This window comes from Boleophthalmus pectinirostris, unplaced genomic scaffold, assembly GCF_026225935.1.
Source record: "Boleophthalmus pectinirostris isolate CB_2022bp ecotype Guang Dong unplaced genomic scaffold, ASM2622593v1 HiC_scaffold_1, whole genome shotgun sequence".
In the NCBI taxonomy this organism is placed as follows: domain Eukaryota; kingdom Metazoa; phylum Chordata; class Actinopteri; order Gobiiformes; family Gobiidae; genus Boleophthalmus; species Boleophthalmus pectinirostris.
The window spans coordinates 6,744,212-6,765,955 of NW_026570970.1; the positions used below are offsets into that span (position 1 = coordinate 6,744,212).

The 21,744-nt window shown below is 39.3% G+C and overlaps 2 protein-coding genes across 2 annotated transcripts in view; both read left to right on the top strand.

Annotated features, from left to right (window-relative positions):
• The first annotated feature begins 10,678 nt into the window (after positions 1 to 10,678).
• LOC129408136 (protein suppressor 2 of zeste-like) lies at positions 10,679 to 16,888 on the top strand. Its single transcript, XM_055151041.1, has 2 exons — positions 10,679 to 11,448; positions 15,838 to 16,888. The coding sequence occupies exons 1-2, from the start codon at positions 10,679 to 10,681 to the stop codon at positions 16,097 to 16,099; spliced, it is 1,032 nt and encodes a 343-aa protein (XP_055007016.1). The 3' UTR covers positions 16,100 to 16,888.
• Positions 16,889 to 19,556: 2,668 nt separating this feature from the next.
• ttn.2 (titin, tandem duplicate 2) overlaps positions 19,557 to 21,744 on the top strand; it is a 206,363-nt gene continuing 204,175 nt past the window's right edge. The window contains 1 exon segment of the mRNA XM_055148379.1: positions 19,557 to 19,660. The gene's annotated coding sequence lies outside the window, so the exon portion shown is untranslated.

The following is a 21,744-nucleotide window of genomic DNA, read 5'->3' on the forward strand; positions in this document are numbered from 1 at the left end:
ACAATGAGAGGATGAAGAGACTGAAGGAGACAATGAAAGGATGAGGAGAGAGAGAAGGGGATGATGAGAGGATGGGGAGAGAAAAGGTTATGATGAGAGGATGAAAAGAGTGAAGGAGATGATGAGAGGATGAGAAGAGAGAAGGGGACGATGAGAGGATGAAGAGACTGAAGGAGAGGATGAGAAGAGAGAAGGGGACAATGAGAGGATGAGAAGAGAGAAGGGGACAATGAGAGGATGAAGAGACTGAAGGAGACAATGAGAGGATGAGGAGAGTGAAGGAGAGGATGAGAGGATGAGGAGAGAAAAGGGGATAATGAGAGGATAAGGAGAGCGAAGGGAACGATGAGAGGATGAAGAGACTGCCGGGGAGAATGAGAGAATGAGGAGACTGAGAGGGATGATGAGAGGATGAGGAGAGTGAAGGGGACGATGAGATGACGAGAACCCAAGGCCCGGAGGAGGTGTTGCAAGCTGTGGGGAGGAGTATTTGGAGTGAGGTGATGAAGGTTGAGGAGCAGGTAAACTCCGGAGAGACGATGAGGTAGACGGGAGCATACTTAGGTCTTCCAGGCTGAATTACACTCCTCAATTATTGGCTGACATGCTAACCTGTTTCCTCTCTGACATTCAAAATAACTTCTGTTGGGTGAGCGCCAAATTGGCACAAGTCTTGAGCTACCTGATCTATGTGGCCTTGCTGCCCTACCAGCCTACTTGCAAAACCATTTATACGTGTTATTATTAGTCTGGCTACATCTCCAAAGCTCAAAATGCTCTGTTCCAACTTGTCGTGAAGCAGTAGTTTTCAAGTTAACGTCCACCTTTTACCTTTTGTTCAATAGAGACAGGCAATTCCACATCTGAAGCATCCAAATGACTCTAAGTGCACGGGTGTCAAACATGCGGCCCGGGGGCCAGATCCGGCCCTCCAAGACCTTTAATCTGGCCCTCGGCTGATTTTCTACTAAAATATTTTAATTATATTTTTTATTAATATATTGTTAAGTTTTTCTGTGGTGTTTATCACAGCAGCGTTTCCAGCTTGTGTGTACGTGGCCCCTCCCACCAGAGCAGCACAAATGAAGACTTGTCTCTTTCCAAACGCTCTTAAAGGACGATAGTTTTGACTGTTGACCGTGACACCCTCATCAGAAAAATGTCCAAAATGAGAAAAGTGGAGCTGAGTGCAGGATTTTCCAAGAAAAATTTACTTATTCCTATTTATACAAGTTCATGTTAAACAAGTTCATGTTAAAACATTGTGTTGAAATTGTATTTTTCTTAAAGTTTCAGGTTGTTCATAATATTATAATATTTTGTAAAAGGAAGAGTTCATCAATTAAAAAAGATTTCTGTAATATATTTGTGTTTCTCTGCACAAATATTTGAACTTATTGTTATTTTTGGGGTTTATATGACATGAGTTTTCTGATCCGGCCCCTTTGGGATCAAAGTCGGTTGGATACGGCCCCCGGACCAAAATGAGTTTGACACTCCTGCTCTAGTGAAAGTATATGGAGTTTAAAAACACTGTGGAGTACCTCATGTATTACCATATGACATCACAAGGTGGAACAGAGTGTTGCTTGTTTGAGAGAAGAGCTCAGTCTAAATACGCAGGGTTTGTGTGTTAAACATGTGTGAATGAAACAAAACAAAACACAATTCCAAGTCTGTTTTTAGTGAGGATACAACATTATAACATAGATCAGAAAATAGTGTAATATAGGCCCTTCAGAGTGTATTTAATTTATGTTTGTTTTATTTATTTGTTTAATGGGGACAGTGCATATTAATGAACATCTACAACACAGGTGTCAAACATGCGGCCCGGGGGCCAGATCCGGCCCTCCAAGACCTTTAATCTGGCCCTCAGCTGATTTTCTACTAAAATATTTTAATTATATTTTCTATTTAAATATTGGTAATTTTCTGCGGTGTTTATCATAGCAGCGTCTCCAGCGTCTCTGTACGTGGCCCCTCCCACCAGAGCAGCACAAATGAAGACTTGTCTCTTTCCAAACGCTCTTAAAGGACGATCGTTTTTGACTGTTGACTGTGACACCCTCATCAGAAATATGTCCAAAAATAAGAAAAGTGGAGCCGAGTGCAGCATTTTCCGAGAAAAATTGACTTATTCCTATTTCTACAAGTTAATTTTATACAAGTTAATGTTAAAACATTGTGTTGAAATTGTATTTTTCTTAAAGTTTCAGGTTGTTCATAATATTATAATATTTTGTAAAAGAAAGAGTTCATCAATTAAAAAAGATTTCTGTAATAGATTTGTGTTTCTCTGCACAAATATTTGAACTTATTGTTATTTTTGGGGTTTATATGTCATGAGTTTTCTGATCCGGCCCCTTTGGGATCAAAGTCGGTTAGATACGGCCCCCGCGACCAAATGAGTTTGACACCCCTGATCTACAACATCGCAGTGTAAATATGACAGATTATAGCAAAAATGCTCATTTCCATCTGTCGTCCCTCGGCAGGTGACACCACAAATTTAACAAAGAATAAACAACAACAAGTGACAATGGTGACACTTATATACTGTCCACAAGTCTGGTTTTCCTTTAGCCACTGTTTCAAGTGGGATTTGAAAGTGTCCAGTGTTGGAGTTTCTCTTATTGGTAATGTAAGACCGTCCAGAACTTAGTGCCACTGACTGAGACGCACTTTATCCAAATGTGCTGCATCTGTGTGGGAGCTCACAGTTCTCCCGGGCTGTGGACCTAGTTCACCTGTAAAGGAGGGAGGGCAAGTCCATTCAAAACTTTATACCGTATTTTCCAGGCTATGAGGCGCTCTGGATTATAAGAAGCACTGTCATTAAATGGTCTATTTTCGAACTTTTTTCACAAATAAACCACACTGGACTTTAAACGAAACACAACAGTTGGATGGGTCAGTGGGACTTTATTTGGCGTGTTCACGGTGACTCTGGGCTTTGTTCAGTTGTGGCGTGTAGGGAGGGTGCTGTCTGGAACCGCTGGATTGTCGGCGTGCTCGCATTGACTCAGTTGTTCAGTTGTCGCTCAGAGTGGCACACTGCACTCGCTTTTTCGGTTCGTTCCTTCGCTCCGTTCCTCATCCGCGTGGAGTGATGAGTGTGTCTGTGGGTGTTTTTAGCTGCGCGGTCGCTCGCTGTCTGCTCCGTGTGTGTTTACGTGCGCTGTGGTTGGTGAGGCTTTGTAGTTTACTGAAGTCGTGCTGGGACACCCGAGTGGATTCGTGTATGGGGCGCTCTGGATTACGGGGCGCGCGGTCGTTTTTTGATGCGGTTAGAGGGTTAAGAGTGCGTCTAATAGCCCGGAAAATATGGTATATAAAACATCCATATTTGAAATGAACAAAATTATTACAATTAAGCAAGTTGTACTTTGTGTCTAAAATAGTGCAGTGGTGAACTGAGAATGGTTTCTTGTCCAATATTTTTACAGCTTTTTAAAAAGTGATTAAACGGGTTTGAGTGTTGTGCCAGCAGCAAGTGACCGTGTGGTTATGTAATACTCTATACGAGACACAATCATGGAGTGTAAAAACATTCGTGCCACATAAAGAGTCATGAAGGATCTTACTTGTCTAAAATTCACTAAGTTAAAATGAACAGTTTTTGTGACGTGATTAATGTGTTTCTTAAATGTCAATGTCAGGTCCAACGTCAGTCCCAGGTATTTAAACTCTTTGAAGAGGCTGAGTTCCACTCCGTTCAGAAAGACATTGGACCGCTGTAACTCTTCTTGTAAGTTTTCTTTATTTTGTGACATTGTTGACTTGCGTTGTGTCTTGTACAGTATCAGTTCTGGTGTGAGGAGGCCAGTGGGACCATCTCTCGTGTGGGGAAGTTCTCCACTGAGTGCCGCAGCTCTGAGGCAGTCTCTGCTCTGTACCGACAGTTTGAGAAGTTTGTGTGGCCCACGGTCCCACAGCAGGAGGAGAGGATAGGCCAGATCACAGAACTGGCCACCAGGCTCCACGGTAACAGCAAACAGCACCTCGATATCTGTACACACACATGCACATGCACACACGATGGGTTGTCATGTTTCTTACACTGACTTTATCATTTTCTGGAGGCTGATACTAATACTAACCATACTTGCCTAACCTTAACCTAAACTCTAATAAATTCTAATCTTAACCCATGTTAACCCATAACTTAAAAAAAATAAACTTACATCAACACTATGCATAAAATATTTTAACCTTTATCTTACAATTGACCAGTACGTTACAGTTCTCCAGTAACCTTGATTTTTTTTCTTTCTTTTTCTTTTTTACCCTTTTTTGTGTAGCAGATTGAATAATTAAAAAAAAAAAATCTAAACATACAATATAACACATAATACATAGGAAAGCATCTCTTTAAAAACAAAACAGAACAAAAGTATTTGAATGTCTAGCATTTTCACTACAATACAGTACAATTTTTATTCTTGGGGTTTTCTTTATCATTATTATTAGTTTGTACGATCACAAAAAAAAATTGTGGATGTATGTATATATGTGTTCATGCATATGTACCGTATGTATAGGTACAAATGTGTGTATATATGTGCATGTACTTATATATGTATTTATGTATGTGTCAACCACGTGTTAAGGTAAAACATTAGGGGTAGGACACGAAAAGTTTTTAAAATTTCAACCTACTCCTTTTGAGCACCAGAAATAGTCCCAAATCTGTATGAAACTGAAATTACAAAAATAGTAAGTCCCTAAAAACTGTAATGTCTATTCAGTTCTCAAATCTATTTATGTTCCAGGAGCTGAGGAGGGGAGGCGCTACATTGAAAAGACGGTCAGTAAACACTCCGAGATGGTGACCGCCATCAGAAAGTTGAGTGATGGACTGTTGGAGCTAGAGGCAAGGCTTAAGGTAATACTTGATATTGAAATATTTTACCTTTTTTACTGAAGATTACTGATGCTTTGGCAATTACAATATATAAAAGTAGTTCTGCTGGTGGTTCTGCCTGGATTCACATGCCTGCTTCAGGTGTCATGTTTTATGCACATTCCAAGAAGATCTTTAAACAAGTCAATAAAAGTAATAAAACACAAATAGAGTCACCATAGTTGCACAACCCATATTTGGTTCTTTTTGTGCCTGTGTCAGGTTTGAATGTTTATCTTATGAACACTTAAGTTTGGTCGGAGTGTTTCCAGGCTTTTTACACTGGGGTGGCCCAAGGGTGGCACCAGCCCAGGTCTTTGAGGCTAGATTTAGAATTTAACTTTAAATTTAATATGAAATGAATACAAAATTATAAATAACAAGAATTACATCAATGTACATATATTTTCTCTTTGTTGTTATCATAGTGTACAATGACATTGGTAAAATTACACAAAAATTCTATGCATTATTCTACTTCAGTCCCTCAGGGCGTTTCCAGTGAAATTTCAGGAGTGGACTGTGGCCCCCATGCCACTCCCTAAACACCCATGATAATCCTCTTCAACTATCACTTTTTCAAGACTTTATTACGTTCTCGTCGGGCAATTTTTTGCAGACAGTTGTAGCAAACAATACATACAACTTCATAGTCGATAAACGAGAACGAACAAGGACATGAGCATAAAAGATCAGGTAATACATGTAATCATAGTCTATACTACTACATAAATATTACTTCTACTTCTACTTCTGTACAACTGCTGCCTGATTATAAACATATGGTTAACACTGACTATGTGTATTATCCCACTAAACTGTGTAATCTGTAGTGGGAAGAACCCAGAAACTGAAAATCGGATCTAACTCATTTATTTAGTGCCATTAATTGTGTTCTTTGTTTCAGTTGGAAAGTTTGAAGCAGCAGCAGAAGGATGAAGAGAAAGTGATAAAGGAAGACAAGCGTGTGGAGAGCATCAAACAGAAGGTCGCAGAAGTTCACCAGGAGAAGATAAAGGATCAAGAGAAAGTCAGACCTGAAGAGCAAGTGGACAACCGCACAGTGCAGGAGGCTGCTGAAATGGTGAGTTGAACTACCATGAAAATTATTTATTACAAAACTGAAATGCATTAAAAAATTTGTATTATTTTAGTATGAGCTGAAGGAAACTGGCCACACCCCGGAACTGACCAACAAGCACGATGGGAGGGAGATACCAGTGAGGAGGCACTCGTTTAATAAGAAACCTCCATTGCAGAAGAATCGCACTCAGGAGACAGACAGGTAAAGATACTGTGGTGTTGGGAGGCTAAAAATGCCATTATTTTTATTATGCAAGGCTGTGCGCAGTATAGACAGTAAATGATTTTTCTAGTCTATTCAAATTGGATGTTTTGGGGCAAATGGTAATAATCAGCGATTTACCGGTCAATCTTCATTCCTACTCCCACCTGTGGTCATGAGCTCTGGGTAATGACCGAAAGGACAAGATCACAGATACAAGAGCACGAAATGAGTTTCCTTTGCAGGGTGGCTGGGCGCTCCTTTAGAGATAGGGTGAGGAGCTCAGTCACACGGGAGGAGCTCGGAGTAGAGCCGCTGCTCCTCCATGTCGAGAGGAGCAGTTGAGGCTCGGGCATCTGTTCCGGATGCCTCCTGGGCGCCTCTCTCGTGAGGTGTTCCGGGCATGTCCCACTGGGAGGAGGCCCCAGGGAAGACACAGGAAACGCTGAAGGGACTATGTCTCTGGGCTGACCTGGGAACATCTTGGGGTTCCCCCGGAGGAGCTGGAGGGCATGTCTGGGGTGAAGGAAGTCTGGGAGTCCCTGCTTAGACTGCTGCCCCCGCGAACTGGCCCCGGATAAGCAGAAGAAAATGGATGGATGGATGGTAATAATCAGCCTGAATATTGGCCCAGAAATTTTGGCAGAGCTTATTCATCATTGGCGGCTCTGGATTGAAAAATTTGGGTATCTGGTTTCTTGCTCTGATTGGACTGTGCTATTTTATGCAGTGAGATTACGTTGCCTGGGGAAAAAAAGACACACTTCTTCAATTCAATACTTTATGAAGATGTGTTGAATCTCCCCATTTTCAGATGAACGTGATTGACAGGTGGATTAGCCAATCAGAGACGTGCATGGTTCTCACATATTGATATCACAGGGGACTGAAAGACATAGCAAATTTCTGCAGAATCAATGAGCAAAACACTACACTTTATTAATCTGAGGTGAGATAAATAAGATTTTATTTGTATGTGATGATGACCAGATGATAGGGGTGTAACAATATCCAAGTCTCACGATATGATTGTCACGATATGAACCTCACGGTATATATTAGATATTTATAGTGATATCAGACACCATGGGGAGGCTCATGATTAGAGATGTAACAATATCCAAATGTCTCGGTACAATATTTTCACGATATACATCTCATGGTACGATATTTATTGTGATATTTTGTGGAGGTGAACAAAACTGTTAATATGCTACTTTCTCCTCTTTAAATGCCCTGACAAGACTTAATCCAAAGAACTAAGACTTAAAAGTGTTAGAACTGTTATTTTTTCATGTAGTCTGCACTGAAATTGAGCAAAGGATCATGGTCTATGTAGTTCCCTCTGTCTTTTTTTTTTAGCTATTGCTGCACCATAACTGTAAATTTAAGCAAAGAGACTTGTGAGTCGATATATTGTGATGGTCCATGATATTTTTGTGAGAACTATGATGATACCTTATCACAATATTTTGGTTATTCTTACATCCTTACCAAATGAACCCCTTCGTTTCACATGTGTCACTAAAAAAACAAAACAAATATGAATAGAGGGAAAGAAAACATATTACAAAGAGATATCATTCTTTTTTTGCCAGACAAGCGTTTACATGCATTTAAAAATCCTGTTTAAATTTGATTAGGCCAGTTATCTGATTTCCTTGATGTGCATTTCAACATAGTGATTATAATGTATTAGGTCTATCCTGGTTCATTTATTTTTCTTAAATTATTGCTTGACCCGGAGCTTGATATCTTTGTGAGATTTTTTTTTTCTATCCTCCACAGACAAACTACGTCCTCTTTCTGCTCCACGCACACGTTCAGCCTCTCCTGTTCCCCTCTGGAGACCAACAGACAGGTGTACGCCATCATCAGCCAATCCCAGCCAGCCATCCCCACCCAGACCCCGCCCTCTCCCAGGGACACAAAGAGAGAAGAAAAGGTCTGTCTCTTGAGTGTAGGTCTGAGATTTAACACTCTTTTTTTGCCTAATTACCTTCCTGTTCCAACCAAGTATTGCAGATGAAATGGTTGTTTGAATGTGACTTGCTCAAGTGACACAACATGAGTATGTTTTTGCGCAAGAATTTTTTTGTTGGATAATAAAGATGAGCTGAGAAAGATAATTTTCTTTATAAATGTTCAAAAGGGCTTCAAATTAGAAGGTTTAAAGGTGCTTAGAATGTTCCACAATATGGCATTTATTCAGTTGTAGGTGGTTTTATTGCTCAAAAATATCTAGAGGGATTCTGACTGTGAGCAGGGTCGCCTCTCCATAAATCTGACCTGTAACTTGGTCTGGTTTGGTCTCCATGAAGATAGAAAGGTTTATAATGCCATACTGTGAAACATTCCAAACAAAGCAATAATATCTCCATGGAGAAAAGCACAGACCCTCCACTGGAAAAGTTACCCAATGCACCGTTAACTCACATTTTCAAAATTTAAATAGTTGTGATTAATAGTGATTAATCATATTTCAAAAGTGGGACAAAAACAAAATAATTGATATTAAAATCTTTCACTTTCCCTCAGGATTTAGCAGCAGACAGCCCGTTGTACACTGAGCCTCTCCACCCTCATCCTGATGCCCTGTCTGAGGATTCCCTGTCCACAGATGAGTACGACTGCCCCTCTCCAGACGATATCTCTCTGCCTCCACTGGCCGAGACCCCGGAGTCCCTCGTGGTCCCGTCTGACCTGGAGGAGGGCCTGTGCTTTAGCTCCCAGCACAGCTACAGGAGCCACAGAGAGTCCACTGACACCAACCTGCACAGTGTCAACAGGTGAGGGCAGAGACATGGTGGAATGAGAATAAGAAACTATTTACAGCTATTTGAAAAGGCTGGATTTTTGAAGTTTTTGATTGTATTACATCATCATAAATACATTTATTGTAAAGGCAATGTTCACAGCATTGCACACTCACTGCATTTCAAAGCTAATGCTTACATTAAAAATAAAATGAAATAAAGACTTGGTTTTATATGTAGCTTACTTCCATTTGCGTGGAGATATTTATTTTGCCTCAAATTTTGGACACAGGACCTCATTTCTTAGTGAGCCAGAGTGTTGGAGACGTGTGGAAACACTTTTTAAAATATTCCATCCAGTCCTTGTATTTGCAGAGGTCGCTGGTGCTAGACTAGTGCATGTCAATGTTCATATTTATCCTTACCCACTCCACAAAACACCCGAAGCAAATCTGTTATTACACCAGACTGTCCATGTAAATGTCTGTGTTGATAGAATAATGTTTGAAATAAAATGAATCGTCGCATGTTGGGGGACTATTTTCTCGGCAGCAGCGGAATTTTACTTTGCCGGTAAAATAGGTGCTAGGTGATATCAGTCCACCGCTGCCGAGCTTTCTATGAGGAAGTACAACTCACTGCTGCTGCTCAGACATAAGTCCTTCAAATGCAAGGCTGGTTTTACTTCTAAAATTATTCTGTTGACACAGACATTTACATCGACAGTCTGGAGTAATAATAGATTTGCTTCAGGCGCTTTGTGGACTTTTTTAGTGGCAGGATAACTATGGCCATTGACATGCACTAGTCTACCACCAGTGACCTCTGCAAATACAAGGACTGGATGGAATATTTTAAAAAAGAGTCTCCACACATCTCCAACACTCTGGCTATGTCCAAAATTCTGGACTGTCCCTTCAACATTGAGACAAAAATACCAACCTTTAAAGTGTCTTCTAATAAAGTATTCACCTCATTTGTTGGTAACATCCACCCACAACTCAACAATTATTAAAAAAAAAATTATTATAGCGTGAACAACAGTGAGTCTTCTTGTTATACCACAGAAATTGAATTCATTTAACAATTATATATATGTCAAAGTCTATAAATGCCTACTTTTTGTTTGCTTTTAGGGTCAGGACAGAATCTGGCACTTATTTCCCATCTCCTGTGACCATCCCCATCTCGACTCAAATCCAGGCTGAGTTTTCCACCACTGTCCGTTCCATCACCACTGAGGAAAGCAGCTCTACACCAGCACAAGGCAGTCCCTTCGTATCCAACAACATTCCAGCCCAAACTGTACAAACCGCTGAACCTACACCCCTGGTTCATACTCACAAGGACAAGAACCCTTCCCAAAATGTCGTCTTTACAACATCAACTACCCAAGTATCTGAAGACCTCCCTAATTTGTGCCTGGACAATAGTTTGCCAAAGTCATTCCCTATGTACCAAAGCAGCACTCACCAAGAAATAATTAGCTTGGAAGTAACTAATTTAAGTGGGACTGTTGAGAGATTGGAGGATTTTGAGAAAAGCCAAGCAGGTCCCATTCTGGAAAGTGCAGCTGCAAATATTGAAATGACAAAATGTGAAATTCCAAGTGTTGGCGTACCTAGCAAAAATGAGTCTACCACAAACTCCCTCTCAGCTGTAATCGACAATGAAGATTTGGGACATAAACCTGAACCATGCAACGTCAGATCATATTCAAATGGTCAAAGTATGGAAACAGTAAAGTACCAAGATTCAAGCAAGGATTCTCATGATGAAAAAGCAGCAGTATCATTAGGTAGCATCACCACTAAAACTGTCAAAGTGACTTCCACAGGCTTGGTGCAAGGTGTCATCAAGGCCACATCCAAAGAAACCAAATCTTCGAACCACAAAAATGACACTGAAGACCTTAAATTGACTATGATAAGTGACCACGAACCAAACATTGATTGTAAGACTGAACTGGCAAACCAAACTGAAGAATTCAAGAAAGCTCCCAGTCCTGAAAGCTTTGACAAGAACTTTGCCTCCAACGATCCACCACAGAAGCTCAATGTCTCTTCTACCCAAGAACCAGACAGCATGAACCATTCACATCCATCCAATAACACGACTTCTAACACCAAGCAGAACCAAAACCAGACCTCCACCCAGCAGTGTGTGCATGATTCCGGCATTAGCGCTCAACTTGGTGCCCGCCCGCTGCCCGAACCAGAGACCCAAGCTTTGCCAGAGCAAGCTAACCCGCATGCCACCCCTTCTCTTACCACCCATGAGCTGCTACTAACTCCAGACCAAGACCCAGACATTTGCCAACCCTGCACAATCCGCGAGGAGATCAGACTAATTCCACAAATTAAGGGACCGCCCGTACCCCCACAAGCCCGGGATGAGTGTGCCCGCTTCACCAAACCTGTGTCTAAAGCCACCGTCATGGGGGGCTCTCCAGTGACGCTGGAGGTGGAGGTGGCAGGACAGCCAGAGCCCACGCTCACCTGGTGGGTAGCGTACAACCAGCTTCACAAAGAAACCTGAAATGCATTGGCCGTGTTTGTTGCACGTTTAGTTAATTCTTCAATATTTTTCAGAGTTAAAGGTGCATTGTGTAACTTTTCTGGTGGATGGTCTGCCACCTGATTGTTTTTTTGGAGATGTCATTGCTCTTCCTGTAGTGTTCCACAGTATAACATTAATCAGCTCCACCTTACTTTTATTAAATTACATTGGTTTTATAGCCCAAAAATACCTAGAAAAACAAACATTCTGACTGTGCGCAGGATCGCCTCTCCACAGATCTGACCTGTAACTTGATCTCATTTGTTCTCCATGATGATGAAGTTTTAATACCATTCTGTGGAACATTCCAGACAAAGCAATAACATTTCCATGGAGAAAAGCATTTGACAGACCCTCCATCAGAAAAGTTACACAATTCACCTTTAATAGAGGCACTGTGGTGTTAGTACTGTATTTTCCGGGCTATTAGACGCGCTCTTAAGCCTTCAACCCCATCAAAAAACGACTGCGCGCCCCACAATCCAGAGCATCCTATACACGAATCCACTCGGGTGTCCCAGCACGACTTCAGTAAACTACAAAGCCGCACCACCCGCAGAACACACAAACACACACGGAGCAGACAACGACCGCGCAGCAAAAAACACCCACAGACACACTCATCCCTCCACGCCGACGAGGAACGGAACGAAGGAATGAAGCGAAAAAACAAGTGCAGTGTGCCACGCTGAGCCACAACTGAACAACTGAGTCACTGCGAACACGCCGACAATCCAGCGGTCCCAGACAGCACCCTCCCTACACGCCACAACTGAACAAAGCCCAGTCGTTTAAAGTCCGGTGCGGTTTATTTGTGAAAAAAGTTAGAAAATAGACCATTTAATGACAGTGCTTCTTATAATCCAGAGCGCCTAATAGCCCGGAAAATACGGTAATTGGTGGTTAAATGGAGCTCCACAGTCCTGCCCACTTAGAAGAGTCTGCAAAATGTTTTAATAACTTGGTGGTTTAAGAAGTTTCTGAAACATATTTTACCTATAATTATAGAGCTTGTTGTCATTCGTCATGAGCTGATTAGCCTTGAGCAAGCTTTCAGACCTTTAATATTAATGCTTTTCGAAAAGTCAATAGGAAAAATTTACTTCCAGAACCAGGGAGTGGGCTGTCACGTTCGAGTTCCATCACTATTTAAATGGAACTATTTATCTACTAAAGAGCAAAGAGCAAAAATAAAAAGTATCCATTGTAATTGTTAAAGTACAGGTCACTAAAAATGTGTGTCCAAGTGGGCTACAGTAATTTCATTTTTAAACCTTGTTACTTTCTACCACTGTTAAACGAAGATGCTCACACCCTAAGTACTGTAGTACAATTGGCATTTTTGGTGAAGAAGTATTAAACTATGGCCAGTTATTCAGTAAACAGTCCATGGAGCTAAAACATGTCATTATTGTACCGTTTTGTTATTTGTGAGATAATCCAATGACCAAGAAATGGTGTTTCAACCCCATGACATACTAAAGCTCCAGCAATAAGACTAAGAAGAGTTCGTCAAAATGGAAATTTGTTTGTAGAGATGTAAGTCCCGGCAGGTCCAGGCAATCAAATCGTGTATGTTGTCGTGTTTTTAATTGAGGCCTAAAATATTCAGATGAAACAACAAAAGCCAACTTTATTTTTTGCCTGTAGATTTTGTGTTTTAATATTTCAAGAATTAGTGGAACATGAGATCCAATAATCAAACGCCCAGGAGAGGTTCAATGTACAGAAGGTTTCTACAGTGGTCATCTGGACACTGTTTCAGCTCTGATCCAGAAGCATTTTCAACTTGATGGTACTGGCTTCCTTTTTAATAAATTAATCATTGGATTTATGTAGTGCCTTTCAAGACACTCAAAGCTCTTTACAAGGCATTATTCATTCACTCTACACTTGGTGGTGGTAAGATTGTAGCCACAGTTGCCCTGGGGCAGACTGACAGAAGTGAAGCTGCTCATCAACCCCTCGGACCACCAACACTCACGCACACACCACTTTCATACCAGACAATGTGGGTGAAGTGTCTTGCCTAAGGACTAGGGATGTAACAATAACCGGATTATTGTCAAAGTTAATATCGTGGACCCTCACAATATATCGAATTATAAGTGTCTTTGCTTAAATTAAGAGTTATGGTGCAGCAATAGCTTAAAAAAACACAGAGGGAACTACATAGACCATGATCCTTTGCTCCATTTCAGTGTAGACTACATGAAGAAATAACAGTTCTAAGCATTTTTAACTCTAACTTTTTTCAACAGAATATCAAATTTAACAAAATACAATAATCAACATAAAAACAAAACACAAAAATATAAAGCAACACGCAAAACAACAAAAAGACCCCCCTATTTCCCCCCGACCACACAAATTTGGTTAAATAAAACAAAAGTAATGTTGTAGCGCAGCATAAACACACTGCTAGACCCCCTTACATTGATATATTTTGGCCTGTTTATAATTGAAATTCCTTTTCTCTCTCTTTCTTCCTTTTTTTCCCCTCCCATTTTTAAATAACATAATAACATTAACTAACATTTTTAGTCCCTATACTTAAACTAATATTATTTTCACCATCTTCTTTTCATTTCATTATCTTTTACAATTATATAACAGGTTTGTTTGCCTCCCCAAAATATTGCAATAAATATCATACCGTGAGATGTACATTGTGAAAATATCGTACCGAGAGATTTGGATATCGTTACATCCCTAATCATGAGCCTCCCCATCGTATCGTGAGCTTTCCTACAATATCGTAATAAATATCGTACTGTGAGGTTTGTGAGACTTGGATATTGTTACATCCCTGCTAAGTACATAGTATTTTTTACCACTGGTGCCCCACTTTCTAGTGTTACTGTGTTTTAAGCCAGCAAAACGTCTAGATGACCACTGCAGAATCATTCTCAACATAACTGAAATTAAAACTGCGTTATCAAATTACATAATAAAATAAAAGTCACTTGGAAGTATTACCGGTTAGCAAAAATATGAAAAATATAGAATGCTTTTACATTACAATTTGTTTCACTAGTTTTGCTGTGTGCTAACTTTAGAATATTGAGTTTGCATGAGCTCAAAATCACCATAAACCACTGTTTGCTTTGCTTTCTGCTAACATACTCTAATATATAACCTATCTAATGTCTAATGTCTAATTTAAAGGTCCTATATTACGCTAAATTCACTCTTGTGAGCTTTAAGCCATGTTAGAATGTTGTTTCTTCTTTAAAAAAAAAAACATACCCAGAGTTGTGTTTTGTTTCATTCAGGCATGTTTGAGTGACCCTTTATTATTATTTTGTCTCCATCTCTAAAGCTCAAAATGCTCTGTTCCACCTTGTGATGTCATGAAGTGTTAGTATTCAAGTTAACAGCTACACTACCGGTCAAAAGTTTTAGAACACCACATTTTTTCCAGTTTTTTATGATTTACGGTTGACCAAAACGTATTCTAAACTTTTGATTCCTGAAAGTTTCCACCTTTGGCAGATATAAGAGCTGAACTCTCGTGGCTTGTTCTTTTAACAGTACAAATCAAATATTCTTCAGAAAGTTCTTCCCAAGTCTGTTGCAGAAGTTCCCATAAATGTGTGGCACTTGTAGGTTGCTTCACTGTTCTGTCCAGTTCATCCCAAACCAACTTGATGGGATTTAAGTCTGGACACTGTGCTGCTGGACACTCCATGTTTTTCAAGTTTTACCATCTTGTTCTTTTTTCCTGAGGTCGTTTTGGCAGAGCTTGGACTTGTGTTTTATATCTTTTATCTTTTTTTTAACCTCTATCTGTTCAGTTTTTACCTTTGTACCATTTCAAGCTCTTCATTGGACTTGCACGACTTGAATTGCAATAAATAACTGGAAAAATTAGGGTGTTTTAAAACTTTTGACAGGCAGTGTACGTTTTACCTTTAATTCAGCAATTCCAGGGCCAAAATGATCCAAATCTACTTAAGGTGTATGGTGTTTCAAAACACATTGGAGCACTTCCTGTATTACCAGATGACATCACAAGGTAGAACTTAAAATATACCGAGTTTGTGCGTTAAACATGTGTGAATCAAACAAAACACAACTCCAGGTACGTTTGTGATGAAGAAACAACATTACAACATAGACGGAAAGTAATGTAATATGGGCCCTTTAACAAAAATAACACTCCTACTCACAAAGCTCATATTATCTGTCTGGTGATCATTTACAAAAAGTGCCTTGTTTGCCATAAATCTTCCTAAAAGATTTACTGTGCAAGCTCCTGCTGCCTATAAAATTTTACAGGAGGGGGCTGTGCTGCGCTGTCTGACTTATTGTCGTAATGGTCGCTCCAGGTGTAAAGATGACACAGAGGAGGAAGAACTTGATGCCATAGCTGAAAACCAAAGCTGTGAAGAGGAGAGCGTGATGGACGGAGCTCTGTGTGAAGCCTGGCTGACGGCTGGAGCCAAACAAGACAAAAACAGCACAGGTGATGAAGACGGGGAAGACAGAGGACTCATGGCCGAAGTTTATGACATTATCATGACCGACTGGCAGACCTGGTTTGGTACACTCTGTTTCCTGCTTTGGTTGCTCTTTTTAATTGTAGTTTGAATGTATTCTGTTAAGTGTTTTGACTAAACATAAAATATAAGCTATTTAGACCTCACGATATGAATGTATTGTAGGTTTTATTTTATCCTAGTCTGACATTTTTTTGTTTAGTGTTTGTTTGTACACCTGGATATTTTTAATCTTTACACAGTTTTTACAGTATGTAACTTTTAGCCCAAAATTTTACAAAAATACAAATTGAAAAAACTTTTTTTGTGTAATTTTTCTGTTAATTACTCTGAAAAACATGTGCTTACTCTGAGCGGGCTTGCATCTCCACAAACCTGACTCTTATTATATTGTTCCTTTGGCCTTATAATCTTGCAGAAGAGAATGTTCCGAAGTATGGTTGTAATTAAATGTGCACTAGGCAACTTTTCTGGTAGATGGCCCACGTCTCTATTGAGATTTTATTTGTTTTGCCTGAAATATTCCATATTATGCCATTAAACTTATCAACCTTCATAAAGACGAGGAGGAGGTGCCACCAGGTCAGTTTACAGGTTAGATAGAAGATTGTATGTTTTGAAGGTATTTTAGCAATAAAAGCACCTGTAATTGAGAAAACGCATGTTAGACAAGTTTAATGTCATACTGTGGAACATTCCCGGCAAAGTAATAACATCTCCATCTTGTCAGAAAAGTTACATGGTGCAAATTCTCTTTCCTTGAACTCATAAGCCTCCTCCAGAAAGTTACATACTGTCCCTTTAAACTATAGCCTAACAGTATAATTATAAAAAAGATTAATATATTTTGTGTTTGTTCCCATGTCTGTTCTGCATGTCATTTTACTTGGTGTATATTTGAAAAGTGTCTTCGTTATTTGTGTAATGTAGCACAGCAAAGTGAATGAAATAAAAATAAAAAAACAAATAATAAAAACAAGCCATTCCTTTTCATTATTATTTTTAAGTAAGCCTGTAATATTCAATAATGAATGTTGCTTGTATTATTATTTTTTTAGTTAGTGAAATATTGTAAATATATAAAAAGAGCTTCCATTTGAATATCCTACACACTAGGGATGTAACAATATCCAAATCTCACGGTAAGATATTTTCATGATTTACATCTCACGGTATGGCATTTTTTTGCGATATCTTGTGATATTTTCTGCTACTTTTTCCTCTTAAAAAGCCTTGACAAGACTTAATACAAAGAACTAAGATTTAAAAGCGCTTAGAACTGCTATTTCGTCGTGCAGTTTGCGCTAAAACGGCGCAAAGGATCATGGTCTATGTAGTTCCCTTTAGTTTTTTAGCTATTGCTACACCATAACAGTGAATTTAAGCAAAGAAACTTGTGATTTGATATATTGTGATGGTCCACGATGTTATTGTGAGACTTTTGACGATACTATATCACGATATTTTTGGTTATTGTTAATGTAATGACAAAACCACATCAGGGATTATGAACGAGCCCAGCCCAGTGGTAAGTGTCACGGAGAAAAATATTTTAAAGAAACACATTAAGATACCATTTATTAATACATTTATATTATTTTGTGTCCAACTTTACGTTTAAAAAATGTGGATGTTAACGTTACGAACTAGTTGTTGATATTAGCTAAACTGGCTGTAGCCTGATGCTACACCGGGAGATCACGTGAACAAAACAATGTCAATATCTTGCTAATCCTAACTCCTAAACACTCTAAACTAAGAGATAACAGCTAACTCTAACTATTTACTACGTTTTCTTTTGTCATTGGCGTTAAAACCAGTTTATTGTTACATTTGACTGAATTTCACATAACTTCTACCAAGTGAGTAAGAAGGTGAGTGTATTCTGTTTTATTTACATTTTTTTTTTATATTATTCCTTAGGTTAACCACACGATAATGGACTGGACTCCCACTTTTTTCCAATACAATGAAGTAAAGTAGGCTATATACGTCAATGGAAGCTTAGAAATAAATAGCTCACCAAAATAAAATGTAAATAGTAGGCTACCATTGACTGCTATGTTGCATATCTTCATAACTCTACACGGAATAGACTAATATTCCATTAATTGGATTAAAATGATTCTACTTTTATCATGACATGAAGCAAGGTCAGATTCAGCTATGTGCAATTGCTCAATTTTTTATTTTATTTATTCAATATTTTACCAGGTAAGTCAATTGAGAACACCTTATTTGCAATGACGACCTACCTGGCCAAGAGGTAATGTAAAACAGCACAAACAGAAAACACTCACACATCAGCCGTAACATGAAACAGTGAATAGCGACATGAGACAGTGAAACATTTGCAGATTAAAGATATAAATGTGTTAAAAGCATGTGCAATTATTATTATGTAAAATACTCGGGTTGGAGTTTTTGAAAGGCGACAGAAGTAAAAACGAACTAAGTTTTAAAGTCTGTTGAAGGTGGTTCCAGTCACTTGCTGCAGAAAACTGAAATGAGGAGCGATCCAAAGCTGTGCAAGCTTTAGGAACGATCAGGGTCATGTATCTGTTCAAGGTAATGAAAGTAATAACGTCTATGTGTAATAATGGTGCAGAGGCAGAATAGTGACAAAACTACATTAACAAATATTAATTTCATTTCATTTTATAGGCCAACCATTTTTAATATAGACAGGGAGCAACTTAATGTCAAAATGTAGATGTATGTTATAATACAGTGAGTTCTTGGTCAATAATAGAAATTATCAAGTTCAGTTTCATGGCACAATACAATGTAATCAATAGAACTCAACCCTGACCTGCTCTAGTTCCACGAGTAAATTTTTACCTCTGCCAAGGAGGTTATGTTTTTGCCGGCGTTTGTCTGTTTGTTTGTTTGTCTGTTAGCAACATAACTCAAAAAGGTATGGACCGATTTTGATGAAATTTTCAGGATTTGTTGGAAATGTGAAAAGGAAGATCTGATTTCATTTTAGGGGTGATCCGGAAGAAATCCTGGATCCTAGAAAAATGCAAATATTTAGAGTTCTAAACTTTACTGATCCTCAAAGGAAATAGGACACTAGTAATAGGGCTGTAGTCTGTAGCTCTGTCCATAATTATGATAGGCTTTGTTATTATATTGAAAAGTGTGAGCTACTTTGCCCAAGTGATTTCCCTTGTGGATTAATAACATTTGTCTCAGTCTAAGATATCCAGGCATACTTTCTTGCACTGACATCCCATCTGACATCAGACTAAATAACTATTACAGAGTCTTATGTCTTAAGTGTACATAACTTTGAACCGTTTGTCTAAAATGTCTTCCCTGTTCTCCTGTGATCCCCCGCAGGTCCAGCCGCTGCGACCAATTGGGTGCCCTGCTGGCGATGATGTCACGGTCGTATAAAACCCCCCATGGCCCCAGTGCCGCCTCTGAGCAGACTCAGCGTTCCCGGCCTGGACGCCTCGGCTGGAGGGACTGCTGTCAGGAGGAAAAACAAAACTACACCTTCTCTGTAGTTTTGTTTTTTTCTTTGGGGTTCCTACGAGGCGCCACTCTTCTCATTTTGGGATATTCTGATCACCTTTTCGGATAGAGATCACTTCCTGAAGTCAGCCCTTCTCTGGGCATCCCCCCGGCATCCTTGTACCAACAAGTAAGTGTCAAAACGCGGTGATTGACATGTGACAGCTGACTGACACCGTTAATTGTGATAGAAATCAATCTCTATAACACATCTTTGCTAATGCGCTATCATATTTTCAAACATTTTCTGAGACTTCTATTTCCGCTTTTTCTCGGTGAAGGTTAAAATGGGACGTCCCAGAATAGCCGCTGATAGCATTAGCACGGCCCGTCAGCTGGGGGGCCATGGCTTTTTAAGGGAATCAACAGGCATGGAGCTATCAGTTGCTCCTCCAGCTATGTGGCACATGGTGGTTGTCAATCACAGGGAGGTGTGGGAGGGGGTCTGTGTATTTTTAGGGTCTGCTGTTCCTACTTAGATAAACCAGGTTGTTACATGATCCCCAACTGGGACAATGAGAAAGAGCAGTACTTACAGGAAATGATCTTGATGATTAAAATTTTCGATCCATGTACTAAACATCATGTTTAATTTTGGCATTTTAACTTTTTTGTTAGATAATGGCTTAATATGAGGGTACAATTTATAGTCATTTATATAAGCAGCAATGATTATTGTAAATTTAAACCTACTAAATGATTCTATGTTTTTATAATTATGAAGAGAAAACAATCAGAATAAAACTAATTTACTTAAAATGTTAACTTTACATTATTAAGAATCTATGACACAATTAAACCAACCAATTAAACGTTTTTCTATAGAAATTTGGCTAACTCACACTTCTCTAAATGTCACAATAAACAAAGATATTGGATAAATCAAGCCGCTAATGTGTATAAGACTTTGTAGTATTGACATTCGTTGGTGATCTGTTAAACTGGGTCAGTCATCTTGTCAGTTACCAAAATGGCAACCTGACCTGAACCACTGTTTCTCATGATGAAACTGATGAAATCTGAAACTTAAAATTATGTAAAGAAAGATCAGAAGTTAAATATCTGTTCTGTGAAGGAGAAACATCTTGTATTTTAGCGATTAAAAACTGCCCTGTGTCTTCTCGGTTCCATTGTTGCTACTGCCTTGTGTCACGATAACAAATTTTGAAGCACGATTTATCACTACAGAGCTGTACTGCTATGAAGGATAATACTGAAACAACTTTATGCCACTGACACAATGCAGCAAGATTATCCCAGTAAACCATTTTAAAATAGACAGCATCATTTAAAGGCCTGAGCAGCAACATATATATGACAAAATGAACCAATAATTAGCCATATAAATCACCAGTTTAACTTTGCACAGCTCAAACTGTATGGTATTAAAACAAAAATAACTCAAATCTCCCCACTTTTACAAAGAAAATATTGAGCCCCAAAATATGTTGTTTCAGCTATCATATTTTGAACAATAATTCGATATACAGTAGTAATTATCATGACAGGCCAACCATGTACAACTTTGTCCCACAAACAGGAATGTTGAGAAAATAGTACACACACATTTGACACATACTTAAAATGCATTTTAAAGCTAAATGAAAGTTAATCTAGTCATACAATCATATGGAGCTTAACTCTGAGTCACTTGAGCCTATCCCCACTCCTAAAGGCTTTGGATGGGGAACTCCATTAGACACATCATTTGCATTTGTCATAGGCCAGTCATTCCCTAGCCTGATTCATCAGCCAATTTCACTTCATGGAAACCGTCTGACCTCGCAGCGTTAGCATTCGTTCGCTCGACGGTAGGCGGGTACTTTTTATATTTAACCAATCGCTGCTATTTGGTCGCGACATATGTAATGCACCAAATCCCGTAGGAAGAAGGGCAGTAATGTCTTTCTCCTTGATAAAATTCATCAAACATTCTCTTTGTTCCGGCTTTAAATCCTCGATCTCGGGAATCGTTGTCATCACAGAATGCATGGCTTCGTCTACATCCGTCATGACCGCTTTGTTTACTCTTGTGCTGTACCACAAAAGGAACCCAGACAGGCGCGCCGAGTTTGACGTCATGGTTTCACAGTTCTTTACTGATTGGCCGGTGCGCGGTCTATAACTTCGTGGTTCTTGCAAACCCCCTAGTGTATTCCGATTCCTGACCTAGTCGCTGGAGAGAAATGAAATTAAGCAGAGGCACTAGGTGGC

What these genes read in the sequence shown, in the direction of transcription:
- LOC129408136 (XM_055151041.1), top strand. Translation starts at nt 10,679, where the DNA reads ATGGAAACAGTAAAGTACCAAGATTCAAGCAAGGATTCTCATGATGAA. An exon ending in CCAGAGCCCACGCTCACCTG is followed by an intron (nt 11,449 to 15,837) that starts GTGGGTAGCGTA and finishes TGGTCGCTCCAG; the next exon opens with GTGTAAAGATGACACAGAGG.